Raw genomic sequence first — 15515 nt, forward strand, 5'->3', positions numbered from 1 at the left:
TGGGCTTGTCTCCTAGGTGGCCGACAGCTCCCAGGGCCGAGCCGCCACCTGGTTGTGGCTCCGTGATTGAGTATGGTGCAGTTCAGCCCCCCTGTACCCTCGAGTTGGTAATTTCAGCTCCACCTCTGACCTTTTCTGCCCATGTCCACACACATGAAGACGTCTCTTCCCCAGAGGGTAGAGAGAGAACCAGGATAGGACGGCAACTGTCCAAAGCCACTGCCAAGTTCATTCCTGTGGGTTGAAATGAAGAAATAACTTTTTCTGTGATGAGCTGCATGTCAGAGGGAGGGGGCAGTTCAGAGGCCTCCCTCTGTCACCTCGCCAGGTGGTCAGCCTCCTGCTGCAGGGAGGCTGTGGGTGGAGGTAGACCGTGGTGACGGATGTGGATGTCGGTGGCACATGGGCGCACCTTGGCCCTCTCCCCAGAATGGGCTTACGGCATTTTCCATCAGCATTCGTGTCCAAGGAGCAAATTGGATTGTCTGTTGCACGCCTGTTGCCATGTGTATAATTAATGTGATTTTATATTCACTCAATTACGGTGACACGCCCAATAGGCGGATTACACAGGCCACCAATAATGCGGGTTGTCTCTCTCCCCCTGCCAGTCGATGAAACCCATCCCTGCAGGCTTGCCACTTCAGTGGCCGGTGTCCCCCCCACCCCCAGGAGTTGGGGAGGGTGACGGGGATGTGGGCACGTTTTTTAGCAACCTAAAATTTCAGGTCCCCTTTCCCTGAAGGCCCTCTGACTAAAGGCAGATCTAGCCAAGGTGGTAATGATGAAGCATTCAGTGTGTGAGAGCACTCACAGCATTTCTGCAAGGCGTGTCACCTGGACTCCTTGTGCCCTTGTAGGCCTGGCTGGGGATGCCAGGCAGAACTGCAGTCTGGGTGCCTTGCGCTTTCATGGCCGAGCTCTCCCCGCTGGCCCATCTCTGTACCCAGAAAACCTGGGACTCAGTCTCAGTTCTGTTTCTCTGAGAGTCCATGATTTCTATCTAGGCAGGTTGAAGGCAGCTTCAGGGAGTGTGGGGTGGCATTTGGTGAAGGAGCTGTGAGTTTTGGAAATACTAAACTTAGCACATAGCTTTTATTACCTCTCTCCTTAAAAATTGATACATATTATTTTTTTTAAAAGCGATTTTTTAAAGTTTTATTTTTTACTATGCTGGGTCTTTGTTACTGTATGAAGCTTTCTCTAGTTAGGATAAGCAGCGGCTTCTCTCTAGTTGTGATGCTTGGTTTCATTGCAGTGGCTTCTCTCGTTGTGGAGCCTGGGTTCTAGGTGCGTGGGCTTCGGTAGTTGTGACCTGCAGCCTTAGTTGCCCCATGGCATTTAGGATCTTAGTTCCTGGGTCCGGGATCAAACCCATATCCTCTGCATTGGCAGGCGAGTTCTTAACCACTGGACCACCAGAGAAGTCCCTGTCTGGTTTTTTAATTTTAAGATGCCATCCTCCCTTATTCTCAGGAGTCTTTAGCAGAGAGGACCAACTTGGTTACCCGGTTGTTACTAATGTTTCCTCCTAGTTCCTTGAACACCAAGTGTTAGATGTGTTCACCCCGGGGCTGGCTGACTGTGGCTGTGGGGTCCGCCTGCTGACTGAGCCTCAGCATTCTGCTCGGGCCGGCCCTGGACGTCCACGTGAGGACTGTGTAACTGCCCCGGAGGAGCCCACGTGACATCCAGAGATAAGGCGGGACGTCCATAGAGGATGTGCCATGTTTGGAGTGTGCCTGGCTGGGTACAGTAGGTCATGCTTCACAAAGGAGGATGTGTGGCCTTTCAGCAGGCTCAGGAGGGTGATCCTGCAGAGTATGCGTCTAGTTCTTGCCTTCCATGTAGATGGGCTGTGAGTGGCTGTGTAGCGTGAGGCGTGGAGACTGTGGAAGTTTGGGGACCTAGGCCAGGCACTGTCAGCTTGTCACATACCTCCTCTCTGAAGTATCTGTAGAATGTCCCATGTTTCATATAAGGCAACTGGACCCACAGTGTGTCCTGAAGGAGTTGGGCTGGATGCCAGGAAGTGTTCCCCACCCCCATTGTGCACAAACACATCTCTCAAGAATGGCTTCGGGGAGGTGCAGGGACTTGATCAAAACATGACAATAGGTGGGCACTGCTGACAGTTCTGAGGTGCTTTGCTTTTCTTTTTTCAAAAAGTTACTTACTTATTTGGCCGCACCTTGAGGCATGCAGAACTGCTTCAATTAGGGATCGAACCTGTGCTTTCTGCAGTGGAAGAGCAGAGTCTTAACCACTGGTCCACCAGGGAAGCCCCCTGAGGTGCTTTTCTGCAGAGACCTCTGATCCGTTGTGGTCTGCTCCCCACATCGATGACGGCAAAGGCTCTTTGACTAAACCGTCCGCATCGAGAGTTTGAGTGGAATGGCCTGGCATTTGCCTCCGTCACACCCATAGCAGAGCCTCCCGAGACCCTGCTAAGAGGCTGTCGGAGCTGCTGGATGTTACGCAACCCAACACAGGGTGGCAGGTGAAGTGGCAGGAAAAAGCATAAGAAGAATGGGGCTTACCTGTCATTGGTCAGAGATCTCAGGAACATCTGAGAGGAACGGCAAGTCCATTAACAGGGTCTGGGGCAGACGGAGGCCCAGACAGGAAGTGTGCCTGTCTCCTTCCTTTTCCCAGATCAGTGTCAAGTCTCCTCGTCGTCACCCCATGGGGGCGGTGTGATACCATTTGAGAGTTCTGACCCACCAGGGGACGTTGTTCTCATCCCTGCTCCCTGTTGGCCTCCACCTGTGTCCGCCCTGGGCCTCAGTTTAGCTGTCCCCTTCTCTTGGGGCCCGTGGTAGTTTTAAACCAACACTCCAGACTGTTTGTCACTGTGTCCTCGTCCTTCTCCCTAGCTAGCCTCGGAGCCTCCTGGGGCAAGACGAGACGAGTCCAGTGCATTTCTGTGACCTTTCCTTACCCCAGACACGTGGGAGGTCAGCACCCAGGATGTGTATGTGGGTGAGTGGCTGGATGTACCCACAAGTCCTTCAACCTCTAGGAGACTGCTCAAGGGCTTGTAGGAATAGGATAGTGGGCCAGCTAGGCTCCCCAGACTCTAGAATCAGCCTGGACCCACCACTTAATGGTTTATAGTCCTAGGCAAGTGGCTTTGGCTTGCTGAGCCTGTTCCTCCTTCCTATGAGGAGTTGAATGACATGAACTGATTCAGTGAAGGCCACTTCTTCTGTGTGGCAGGTGTGGCTTCGTTATTCTTACTATAGTTACTCCCATTTCATTGTGGAGAGAAGTGCAGTCAGCGGCAGAGAGTCAGGGTTTGAATGAACCCAGTTCTTTTCAAACCCTGATTCTTTGTCTGCAATGGATGGGGGCATATCATGAAGAGATCTCTTGACTGGAGTGAGGTGATGTGGCCCAGCCACCAGTTTCATCTCTGTGGCCTTGAGCAAGTCCTACCTCTGTCCTGCGCCTCTCCTCTCCCCCATAAATAAAGAGCATTGGAAGAATTGATCTGTCAGAGCCAACGAGCAGGTGACTGCTGGGCAGATGAGGTTCTCCCCAAGTTTCTGGTGGGATGACCCCCAGCCTGGTCCAGCCTGATATTCTGTGCACCTCAGATGTCTGCCCCTATCCACCTCCTCGGCCAGTTGACTAGGCAGCACCTGGATGAAAAGCCTCCAACGTCCATGAGGGAGATGGCCTAAATGGACCTGGATGCAGAGGCTCATCCTGGCCAAGCAGGCTACCAGATATACCTATTTTGGGTTCTTCTAAAGTTTTCAAGTGGAAACAAGGAAGGCCCCATTGGGGAGGGAAGTGGACCTGTGTGGGAACAACACTCACTGTTATCAACTTTAAGGTTCCTGCCCTCTCTCACCTTCTGCCTCCATCCTCTCTACCTGCCTGCCAGATCTGTGCAGGGTTTGGGGAAAAGAAACGCCAATATCCCAACAAAGGTCGGAATCTTAAAACAGGGTCTTTTGTTGTTGTTCTGCCTCCTACATAGCCTTTTGCTTGAGTGGGTAGCAAGTTGAAAAGACCAAAGGTCTGTCTTCTTTAAACCGACCTGTCAGTCTTTGGTTGAGAATGCAGACAAGAAAGAGAAGAACACTCTCTGTGGTTTAATAAAGCACAGGGCAGCGGATGCCATACAGTCTCGTGAAGATGGGCAACACAACACGTCTGTTGTCATCTTTACATAAGCAGACATTTCCCCAACGTGGAGTTCCATTCTGTGCTCCTGAGAACAAGCTAAGTGTACAGTGCTATTGCAGCCAGTCTCAGGGACAGAACCTGGACACGCATATAGAAACGGGGAGCTTTCAGGCTGAGTGGAGGTAGCAGAGATGCAGAGCATGAAGATTTGGGAGGATGCTGGTTACCCACTGGGGAAGGTGGGCATCTGGCTCTGTGAAAGAGAAGCTTCCTGGCCTGTAATGCTCCTGGTTGTGCTGGGGACCATGCTGGGAGGTACAGAAACAGAGCCTGGGCAGCCTGATCGGATCTAGGAAGGTGAATGCTGAGCTGTATCTTTGCCTGTCTCCAGACTGTGGTGGGCTTGTCTCTTCAGATGACCAGCTGGCCTGGGCTAGAGTTCCCATGTCCTCAGTATTCCAAACCCTGGCTCTAAGTCAGAGGAGAGACTTCAGAGCTGCTGCCTCCTCTCTGGGCTTATCAGCCGGCTCCCCATGGCTGCCTGCAGATCAGGGAAGTTGCTGGGGCCTCACTGACCGGCCACAGTCCCTTACTGCTTGTCACTTGTCTTGAGGCAGCTACATTGAGGCCAAGTTGTCCCGTGTCCACTCGCCAGAGCCCAGGCAGCCAGAGTCCCAGAGGAAGCTTCTGGGGAAGAGGTGCAGGGGACAGCTTTGCCCTCTGGACCTCCCAGGGCCCAGGCGGCTGGAATGCAGGGCTGAGAGGTGGCTTAGAAAAGACTCGAGTTTGAGTGTTGGCCCTCAGCAAGGACTGCCATTGACCGAGGCCCCTGTGGGTATCTGGGGGGCTTTACTTACTTTTTCTGTGATCACTCAGCAAACCAGGCTCTCTTTACCTCCCCTGGGTGCCAGGGTGCATAGGTGTGAGCCCTGCCCGAGCCATGCTGCTGGCCCTGAGAATCGTGATGTTACTGGGGAGGGCGACGGAGGCTCGGGAGGGAGGAGGCGCTCCTCCTGCCAAGAGCTGAGGACCTGACAGAAGGCCTTTTGCTCCCTCTTGGCGACTGGACCTCACCCTTGAACCCTCCTCCTTCGTGCTTCTCATTTTCCTTTTTTTGGGGGGGAGGAGTGGCTCCAAATTATCTTATTTTGTTTACATTGCACCCAAGTCTCATGGTACAAAAGACTTGCAGGTGCAAATATGTCCCGCCTTCATTAACTTCCCCTCCCTTTTTAATTTATGTGATTTCAATTTTCCTTCCCTGTACTGTTAATTAGGGGACCCTCTAATCAGTGCCATTATCACAGTGGTATTCATGTTTAGGAAAGCCGCTAAACAAATGCTTGCAAAATTGCTAAATGGCTAATTAATGTCTGTTAATTAAGAAAATTGCTCATGGTAACAAACCATGCCGTTGCTGGCAGCCGCTAGAAAGACACACACTTGTTGAAATTAGTAGTGTGGCAGGTAGGGGAACATCTGCTCCGTGGAGCTTTCCGGAAGTAAGCAGCCCCACACTCAGGCGAGAAGCTCCAGGCCTGTCCTGGGCACGGCCCCCTCGCCCCTCTCTGCACACCTTTCTCTGTCTCCATGCCTACTGGTCCTGGCCCACCCCATCTCCCAACACCTCTCACCCCCCCACCGCCCCCAACCGGCTCCACTCTCTGGTCTGTGCTTGCTGAGCCAGCAACAGGCTGAGCAGCCTGGCTTCCAGGGAGGAGACTGAGGAAGAAAACCATGCCCAAAGAGTCATTTTCCTTCTCTTTTTAAATGAAGCCACACTCATCCTCTCTGCATATTTTGAATTTTTCTCAGCTTCCAAGGGTAGTGACATAGCCCCGAGAGAGTGAATTGGGTTGTGTTTCTCACCAGCAGGCTTCCCTGGTAGCTCAGACGGTAAAGAATCTGCCTGCAGTGCAGGAGACCTGGGCTCAATCCCTGGGTTGGAAGGATCCCCTGGAGAAGGGAATGCCTCCCACTCCAGTATTCTTGTCTGGAGAATCCCCACGGACAGAGGAGCCTGGTGGGCTACAGTCCATGGGGTCACAAAGAGACACGACTGAAGTGACTTTTACATTCTCCTTACCAGCACCAGCGTCTTGCTCTGAATATCCCAAGTGGGCAACAGGGTGCTTCCCTGACCAGATTTTCATGCTTTTTGACTGTGACCCACAGAGAAAATACATTTGACACAGTGACCCAGTACATACACACACATGCACATATTTATAAATAAAGATTAGTGAAGAGTGTTTCCTTAAAACACACAAAGCTGTCTGATATTTTCTATCGTATTTTTTATTCTGTTCCAGGTTTTTAAAAACAATGGTTGCAACCCACTAGATTGATTTCACCACCCACTAATGGGCTGCGCCCCATGCTTTGGTCAGCTCTATGGTTTAAGTGAATTCTTCTGCCCATCTCTCCTGTGGGGAGCCAAGGCCAGCATATAGCCCAGCGCTTCAGAGGTCAGCCGGGACGAGGGTGGCTTACCGCCAGCTGCAGTGGCTAGCCCCAGCATCTCCTCCGTTCACCCAGCCCTGACCCTGCTCCCCCACACACCCTCTCAGGCCTGGGCTGCGGAGGCCAGGGTGAGCCTTGCCCCCATCAGGCTTCTCCCCCATCTTTGCCGTCTTCCGGTTGTGTGGCTGTGGCAAAGTCTCCTTATCCCTTGATACTCATTGTCATCACTGATAGAAATAGGAATGAGAAACCCACTTCCCAGGGCCAATTTCAGGTGAAGGTGTGTTAATGAAGTGCTCTGAGCAGTCACTCGGTGATGGTCTCTTCCTCTTGTTCCCCATGTATTCAATCTATGACACCACCTCACTCTTCTGTCTGTTTCCATTCATCCATCAGAGCCCCCTCCCCTCAGTAGACTGGTTGCGTCATCCTTGCCTGGCCCTGGCCCAGGAAGGGGCACGTGGGCACCCTGCAGGGTAGGTCAGTTTCTGTGTGTCCCTGGGCCTTCCCTGGTGGCTCAGTCGTAAAGAATCTGCCTGCAATGCTGGAGATGCAGTTTCGATCCCTGGGTTGGGAAGATCCTCTGGAGGAGGACATGGCAACCCACTCCAGTATTCTTTCCTGGAGAATCCCCGTGGACAGAGGAGCCTGGCGGGCTACCGTCTGTGGGACTGCAAAGAGTCAGACATGACTGAGCGACTAAGTGCACACACACTGCGCGCCCTGACTCTGTCACGACCAACGTATTTAACATGGCAAACTCCGCTCTGACGGCAGACCATGCCGGCCCACTCCTGTGTGCTTCCACAAAGGAGCTTGATTTTTATGTCATGCCTGGAAACCCCGCCTTGAATGCGTTTATCGGCTTCTCTCCCTCCCGCCCGCCCTTTTACACCGTTGAGCCGGCGACCCCAGCAGCAGCTCGCACCTCCCCGCCGCCCGCTGCCCGCACGCCGCCCGCCCTCCGTTTTTGGTTTGAGTTTTGTTGTTTGGAGCTTCTCCCGCGCTTCTCCGTGTGCTGTGATCTGTAACCTGCTCTACTGTCTGGCCTCACAGGGTCCTCCCGGGTCACAGCCCTCGCCGCACGCACAGCCTCCACCTCACAATCCCAGCAGCATGATGGGACCCCACAGTCAGGTAACGCACTGTGGCCCGCCCGCCCGCCGGCCGGGGGGCGCGGGGCACCAGCAGGACAGAGCCCGCCGGGGAAAGACAAAAATCAAAACGCGCTCTCGCCCTTGCCTTTGAGGATTTCCTGGCCAAGGAGATTCCCCCTCCTCCCAAAAGTATATCTATTTCCCCCGCCCCCACCCCCAAAAGATCGTCTTCATTCCTTGGACATCACACCCTGCTTGGATATGAAACCCAAAGGAAAGGAGAACTGTTTCTGTGACCTTGTCAGCGGCCTCTGCGTTTTTTTTTTTTGTTTGTTTGTTTTTTCCGCTCTCACTTTTGGTTTGGTTTTTGAGTTTGGTTTAGCCATTGTTTGTCACCGAAGCTGCATCCCTCGCCTTCTCCGTGTGCACTCTTCGCTGCTGAGAAAGCTTTTCTGCCCATCTCCCTGCATCGAGTTAGGGCGCCTGCTGTCCCCTCCCCCTTCTCCCTGCTCCCCTTCCTTTCGCCCCCTTTGTCAGTGTCGTGTGAGTGTGTGTGAGTGCGCGTCCAGCTTTGTCTACACACTGGAGGATTTCCTGTACAAGCCCCTTTGGGATTCTCCCACTGGCCCTCACCTGCAGCAGAGGTCTCCCCTCACCTGCGCGGATGTAATTGCTCCTCCGTGTTCCGTGCCCAGCCCCAGCTGCTGCCCCGGCACCCAGAGTACAGCTCTCAGCAGATGCACGGTGTGCCTCTGTCGCTCTCTCCGCCCAAAGGAAGTTTTGCTCGGAGGGACAAGGCCACCGGGAGGAAGACAGTTTAAAAGATCACTAGTTGTAACAAAACTGGACTTTGTGGAGTGGCGCGCGTTTGTGTCTGTCACCGTGCGGTACTGCGGGCTGTCACTGAACTAACGCCCTGTAATTGCAGCCTTTTATGTCACCGCGATATGCAGGCGGCCCCCGGCCCCCGATCAGAATGGGAAACCAGGTACTGTACCTTTTCATGTTCTCTCCCCTCTCTTAGCCACCCTTGACCCCAGCTGAACTTGGACTCAGAATCTGCAAGAAGGGTTGGGAGGTGGAGGGACAGTTTTACCTAACATGGGAGGCAGCTTATAAGCAGGTCCCCGGAGAGGTCTGTGTTTTCTATTTGGTGCTCCATGCAGCCCCTCCCAGCATCGTACCTGCCTCTCCTGGTGGGCTGTGGGCAGCGGGGTGTGAGTGCAGGGTTTCTGCTTTTCTAAAGAAGGTGGTAATTCCTCAGCTCCTCCCCGCCAGGCCTTTCTTGGAAAAGGGTCTTCCTCCTTAATGAAGTTAATTGACAGTGTGCATTTTTTACCCTGGAAGCTTTTGAGAATTACCAAGGCTGGTAAATATAATCCTGTGATTAAGGGGAGAAATGGCCCGTAGGAATGCTTCGATCAGGAGCCTGGATGCAGCGAGCAGGACATTTGTCAGTTTTTAAGCAATGTCTGCCTGCTTCCCAGTTGCTTCCCAACTCAAAAGAAGAAAGGATTTGTTCGTGTACTTAGAACAGTGATCTACTTATGGGGAGGGCTTTTCAGCCTTGGGTTGTATGCCTTATGCTGCCCCATTAGGGTTGGCATTTCTAGGTGGTCTGGAGAAATTGGTCCCCAGCTGCCTTCCATGGTTCAGCCCATCCAGGGGCAGGAGGAAAGCTGCTGAAATGAAGATGGGTATCTTCTTTTGAGGGTAGACAGGCTTTGAAGAAACTTTAAAGAAACATTAGGGAAATTTCATTTCGTGCCCCAGTATTTCTGATACATAATTCTTAGAGTGACCTGGCAGAAGCCCATCAGGAAGTCTGACGCCAATGCCAGGACCTCCAGCCCTTGAGGCCTTTGAAGCTGGGAAGTCAGTCACCAGCTAGATTGACGTTACCTGGATGGACTCCTTTCGTTCTCAAGAAAGCCCCCTTAGTGAGATACACGAGGACTTTGGAGAGATGCTTATAGCCAGGGGACTCCAGTTTTAAAGTTAAATAGCCTGCCAGTTTCCACTTATTTTTTTTCCTCCAAAAATATTTTCTTTCCTATTTTCTCTGACATGAAGGAGAAAAACTCAGACAAGAATTAGAGGCCAAGCTTTTTGAGCAAAGAGGGACCCCAGGATATATCACAGATGAGGAAACAGAGGGTCAGAGTGGACCAGTCACTTCCTTATGTGTCCCAGTGATCTGGGCTCATGTTGGTCTCCAGCTGCCCTGGTTCACTTAGTTTTCATAGTTGTAAACGTGTTGCCCCTGCCTTTGTTTTTAATGGGTCATTAAGTGGACCATCTCTGGTCTCACATGCCAGGGCCCCAGCAGCAGCTCCCCCCCCTGCCCATCCAAGGCTCTCCTTAGCCCGAACTGTGCCCTCCTGCCCCCAGGAGAGAACAGATGCTTCCTTATCATAATTGTGGTCCTTCTTCCAGCAATTAAGGGATGCGAGAGGAAACATGTTTGTTTCTGTTTATCAATTAAGCATGAGCAAGTGCCCGAGAGAGCAAATGGAGAATAAATCCATCATCTGTACCTCGCATTACAAATCAATCAGGCTAATCTCCCCACCACCCTCCATTGGAAATCTATCCAGATATCCAGTTTCCTGTGGACTCAAGAATTTTTGTCCTCCAGGCGGGGATGTGTCCCTTTCCCAGGAATCGCCCCTGGGCGTCTCTTGGAGCATGCCTCAGTTGGGGCTGCTAGTTCCATGGGAGCCTCTATGCCACCTGAGTTAGCTCAGCCTTCCTCGGGGCAGGAGGAGGAAGAAGCAGCTCAGGCTTGCATGACCTCCTGGGTTAGGGTGATCAAAGGGCCCTTAGGGAAACAGGAGCTAAGGGTCATTGACTTTCATCTGGGTTCAGTCCCTGGGTCAGGAAGATCCACTGGAGAAGGAAATGGCAACTCAACCCACTCCAGTATCCTTGCCTGGGAAATCCCATGGATGGAGGAGCCTGGCAGGCCACAGTGCATGGGGTTGCGAAGACGACTGAGTGACCAGCTCTTCCTACTTAAAAGTCTTGCAAGGCCATCCTCCACCTGCCTCCCTGGCTAGGGGTTTGGCGCCTTGTACAGAGAGCGTTGCTGTGTTTCAAGCAAGGATAGCTGAGTGGGTGGCGAACAGTGGGTTTCAGCAGAGTTTAGGAGAAGAGGGATAGAATCGGTGGTTGTCAGGCAGCCTTCACATCACATCCCAGCGGAGCCCTCACCCCACTCAGCCCGCTAACTTGGGCATGCAGCTGAGTGACGAGCAGATGCTGCTGGACTTCGTCTGGCTCCTGGGCAGACACTTGTTGCACCCACCGCACCATGCTGGAGGCGAGGTACCAGCCTACTTCCAGGAGCCCGTGGAACAGCCCCAGAGCATCTCTCTGTCCAGCAGGCCCAAGGGTGTGTGCACGGCAGGCGCTTGCAGTCCCATGTGTGATGAGCCATTATTCTTTCTCACACCTGGGGGCTTTGGCTGTTACAGTGCAGACCCTTTTACCTTGGTCACTACACACCTTACTGCGCTGGGAGAGGAGGCCCAGTGCTCATCACAGGGTCACTCCAGTGAGAGGTGACTCCGGGTCCCGTCTGGGCCTCCAGGCAGCCCTGCTCTGCTCCTGAGTCTTGGAAAGAAGAGCTTCCAGCCTGAGCTGATAGTCAGCACTGGGCTACCTGGACAGGAAGTGGTTTTCTGATCCCCATGGCCACTCCACCAGAGTTAGATGGGGGCTTCCCAAGAGCTGCTGGCACCTTAGCACCCCAGGAGCCCCCAAACCAGACAGCTTCAGTGGCAGGCCTTCCTGCATCATCTTAGAGTCCTGTAACCAGGCTTCAGAAATATCCCAAACCCCCAAGTGGGCAGACACTAGCCAGCCCAGTGATTCAAAGCTTGGGAACTCAGAGGAGGAAGCAGAGCTGGGGGAAAGCAAGAGGTCAGAACAGCTAACACTCAGGGCCAGAGAGAGAGAGACCGTCCAAAGCCCTGGGCAGATGGAATGGCAGGTATGGAATGCCACTTCCGAATAGCAAGTACCCCCAGGCTGACGTGGTGCTCCTGTACGCCTCCCTCTCCCCAGACACGCGCGCACACACACCCTGTTTATTCTGAAGGTAAACTATGAGAGGTTTTCCCTTTGTTTCCCACCACCTCCTTCCAAAACTGGTTGGGAATTCCCTGCTGGGCCGACAACTCCCCACCAATCCCGCAGCGCAGTTGGGGCTGGGGGACCCTAGGTCGTCCAGGGTCCCTGACACAGGTGTCCCGCTTTCACAAAGGCTTTCCCCCCAACCTGAGGCCTGTAATTAGTTCTCAGGCACGGGGGTTCCTCCCCACCCCCCGCATCCCTCCCAGTTCTGCTTTTCTCTTGTTTTGTAGTGCAGTAAAAGAACTTCAGTCTCAAATAAAGATCTTTGATGGGGTTTTCATAGTGAGTGTGCTAAGTGTTAACTCAGGAACCCCCTGACCCTCCTCGTCTCTAGAGTGGTCACACCAACATCCACCACGTGCACCAGGCTTTGGGGGAGACGGGTTCTCATTCAGCATCCTGCTCACCCTCTCGCAGAGGAGGCCTCCTGCACCCCTGGGGTTGGAAAGTGGCCTTTGATGTGCTGGAAGGAGTCCGGAGATCTGGGCGTTCTTTCTGGCCCTGCCCACAGGGCCATCAGACCTCTGGACCTCAGCTCTCCGGGCGAAATCTCAAAGGCCACCTTGTTCATCCCCTATTCCCAATTTAGTGTTTGACCTAAACTGCAGAGACTAAAGTTTGGGTGGTAGAAGGGAGGGGCAGTGCTGCCTCTGAGGGGTGCATGGTGGGCCGTGAGGCTGGAGAGCAACTCGGCTCCGGCAGGTATGCAGACCCGCGAAGACTGTCACAGATGGAGCCCCGTGCTCACCCATGCATGCTGCAGTTTTCCATAGCTCCAGCTGGAGCTGCCTGCCCCCCGGGGGACCCTCCAGCCATCGGGCAGCAGGAATGGTCTCGGAGACCTTGAGTGGCCCTAATGGTTGGGTGGGTGCTCCCCCCTGTGCCCCACCGTGGGGAGCAGCGCTCAGCTGCGTCTTATATCTCTTTCAGCCTCCGGGAGGAGTTCCTGGGACACAGCCACTGCTGCCCAATTCCATGGATCCCACGCGACAACAAGGTAGAGGGGGCAGGGTGGGCCCCTGGCGGATGGGGGGCGTTGGGAGAGGCTCCTCCTCCCCTACTGTCTGCCTCTCCTTCCTGCCACTCACGCTCACTCCACCTCTGTCACACAGGTCACCCCAACATGGGAGGATCAATGCAGAGAATGAACCCTCCTCGAGGAATGGGGCCCATGGGGCCCGGCCCACAGGTAACCAGCCGCCAGTCTGCCCGTCCATCTCCCTAGCCGTCTGTATGCACCCGCCTTCTCTCCTCTGGCCTAGTCTGTCTGTCTTTCCACATCCCGTAGCTCATAAGGTGAGGGGAGAGGGCATGACTAGCGCCCCAGCGGCCCCTTCTGCCTGTAGATGGGCAGCCCCCCAGCAGAGTTGAGGGAACCCCCCCCTCCCGCCCCCGCCATGGAGCTGGGGAGGAGGGTCACCTCGGAGCCTTCCATGGGAAGGACTTGAGGAATTTGCAAGGCAGGGGTCTGTGTGCCCAGGGAGCACTGTGGGTCCCCAGAGCTTCCTCCCACTCTGGGCGGGTGGACCTGAGCTGGCTCAGTGGTCGCCCAAGGCAGGATATTACATTATTCTGTCTGCAGCTCACCATTTGTCTGACTTTGCATGAATCACTTTGACCTTGGTAGGCCCGACAGGCCCCAGTGTCCCCACCTGTCCTGTGTGGGAGGTGTGAGTCTGTTGCCGTGGTTCTCAGTGGTATACCTCTCAGCTGAGAGGAGGCCAGGCCGGCCAGGGCCCCAAAGTGAAACCTCTGGAAGAAATTATCTCTAGTGCTCTTCCTGTCCCTTCACAACAATTCAGTGGTCGCTCCTGTGACCCAGCTCTGTACCCTCAGGTCCCCGGGTCCCATAGAACCGTCAGGCAGTAGTCTGACAGGCCCTTCCTGTTCTAGAACCTTCTCACCGTTGCCCTCACTCTTCTGAGTATTTAAGTGTGGCTCTGGGTCCTGCAGAAGCTGTGACAGAGAATTTGCTCTGTTCTGCCCTCGGGAATTCTCTGGAGTCTGCCCCTTGAAAGCCAGAATCTGAGAAAGGAGACGGGTGTTTCAGAGTGAGAGCAGGAGAGCCTGTTCTGGGGTGTTCATTCCCCTCTCTTCTGCCCTGCCTACAGGCCCGCTTGTCTGTCTCCCTTCTGTTTGTGGCTATTTGGGTTTTCTGGGCCCCCGCACAGGTTTCTGGTTCCCTGGCAGTGGGGTTGCGCCCCCCACTCATGCATGCCTTCCTCCCTTTTGTAGGAAGAGGTGCCTGCCACACCCCACAGTCCTCCACTCTGCCCGGAATTGTATTTACAGCACACCCAGCCGCTGCTTTCTTCCTGGTGATGGTTGTAACATCTGTGGTGTTGAAAGATTTTTAGGGAGGTCCTTGTCTTTCGATGGCCCCATAATCCTGAAAGGAAGCAAGCCCACACCGGTTGCAGCTCTGGTTTTCTTGTTTTCTTTTATTTCCTCAAATCCCCCGAAGCTTGTGTTTTCACCAGCTCCTTTTAAGCCACCGGAGTGGCCCCTTCCTGCCAGGAGGCTGGCTGGAGCTGACCTCCACAGGAACCTGTGGGAGGGCGGCAGGGTCTGAAAGCCCAGTGTTCCTTGTCCTGAGTCAGAAACTTTCAGATTCCTCAGCGGCGCATACTAGATCCTCTTGGTGTGCAAATCGGCAGTGGCCTTGGACTTCCAGGATGTCCTGGGGGACATCTTGGGGATGCAAGGGGACAGTGTACTCCACCCCTTGCCCCGCTGATTCTTGGAGACTCAGCAGCTGCATCTGTAAAGCGGGATGGAGACCAGGGCTGCCTTGTAGGGAGGAGGATAGGAGGAGGCATGAGTTCTTGGTGTGAGGCTAGGCAGAGTGTAGCCTCTTAGGAACTTGCTCGTGTTTTCCAACTAGGGGGCTTAAAACCAGTGTTGAGGACTCAGTCTGCTTGGGCTGAGTGATCCCTTTGTGTTTCTTTTTTATTTTTTCTGGCAAAGGCCATTAACACTTGTTAAACCTGTAGTAATATTGAGATTTCAGAAGCTGGGAATGGATGCTATCAGACGGCCCGAGACCAGAGTGTTCCGGAAGTCTAGGACTTCCTCCTGGCTCAGTGGGAGTCTCGGCGTGTCCGTGTCCCTGACCAGGAGTCTGGCACACTCTTGTGGCATGTTTAAAGAGATGGGGCTCCTGCAGCCTGAGGTCTTGCTCAGAGGGGCCCTCCTGGCCTCACCGGGGCAGGATATAGGGATGGAACTCTCATGGGCTCAGAGACTGGTGCCCAGAGGGGTGGGAGAAGCAAGCTCAGGGGTGAGGCCAGCTGGCCGTCCTCACCCCACCAACCTCAGAGGTTCCGAAAACATCTCTCCTGTTCTTTTTTTCCCCCCTGGTTTTATGGAGATATAGTTGACACACAGCACTGGATAAATTCAAGGGGTACAGCATAGTGACTTGACTTACATCACAAAATGATTACCAAAATGATAAGTTTAGTGAGCATCCATCATCTCATAAAGATAGAGAGTTAAAGAGACTGAAAAATTTTTTTTCTTGTGATGAGAGCTTTTAGGATTTACTCTCTTAACAACACTTGTGTATAACATACAGCAGTGTTAGTTACATTTTTTGATGTTGTACATTACATACCTAGTACTTATTTATTTATCTTGGGAGTTTGTGCCTGTTGACTTTCTTCATCCAGTTCTCCCTCC

At 53.5% G+C, this 15515-nt stretch overlaps 1 protein-coding gene across 2 annotated transcripts in view; it reads left to right on the plus strand.

Annotated features, from left to right (window-relative positions):
• The window catches only part of SSBP3 (single stranded DNA binding protein 3), a 166545-nt gene that overhangs the window by 131590 nt on the left and 19440 nt on the right, over positions 1 to 15515 (plus strand). The window contains exons 6-9 of one of the 2 annotated variants that reach the window (XM_020871346.2): positions 7657 to 7737; positions 8626 to 8685; positions 12765 to 12831; positions 12947 to 13023. In XM_020871346.2, the coding sequence (XP_020727005.1) occupies positions 7657 to 7737; positions 8626 to 8685; positions 12765 to 12831; positions 12947 to 13023 (285 nt within the window). The remainder of the gene's footprint in view (positions 1 to 7656; positions 7738 to 8625; positions 8686 to 12764; positions 12832 to 12946; positions 13024 to 15515) is intronic. The other variant, XM_020871347.2, reaches the window with a different exon arrangement.

The sequence above is a fragment of the Odocoileus virginianus genome, chromosome 5 (assembly GCF_023699985.2).
Source record: "Odocoileus virginianus isolate 20LAN1187 ecotype Illinois chromosome 5, Ovbor_1.2, whole genome shotgun sequence".
Lineage (NCBI taxonomy): Eukaryota > Metazoa > Chordata > Mammalia > Artiodactyla > Cervidae > Odocoileus > Odocoileus virginianus.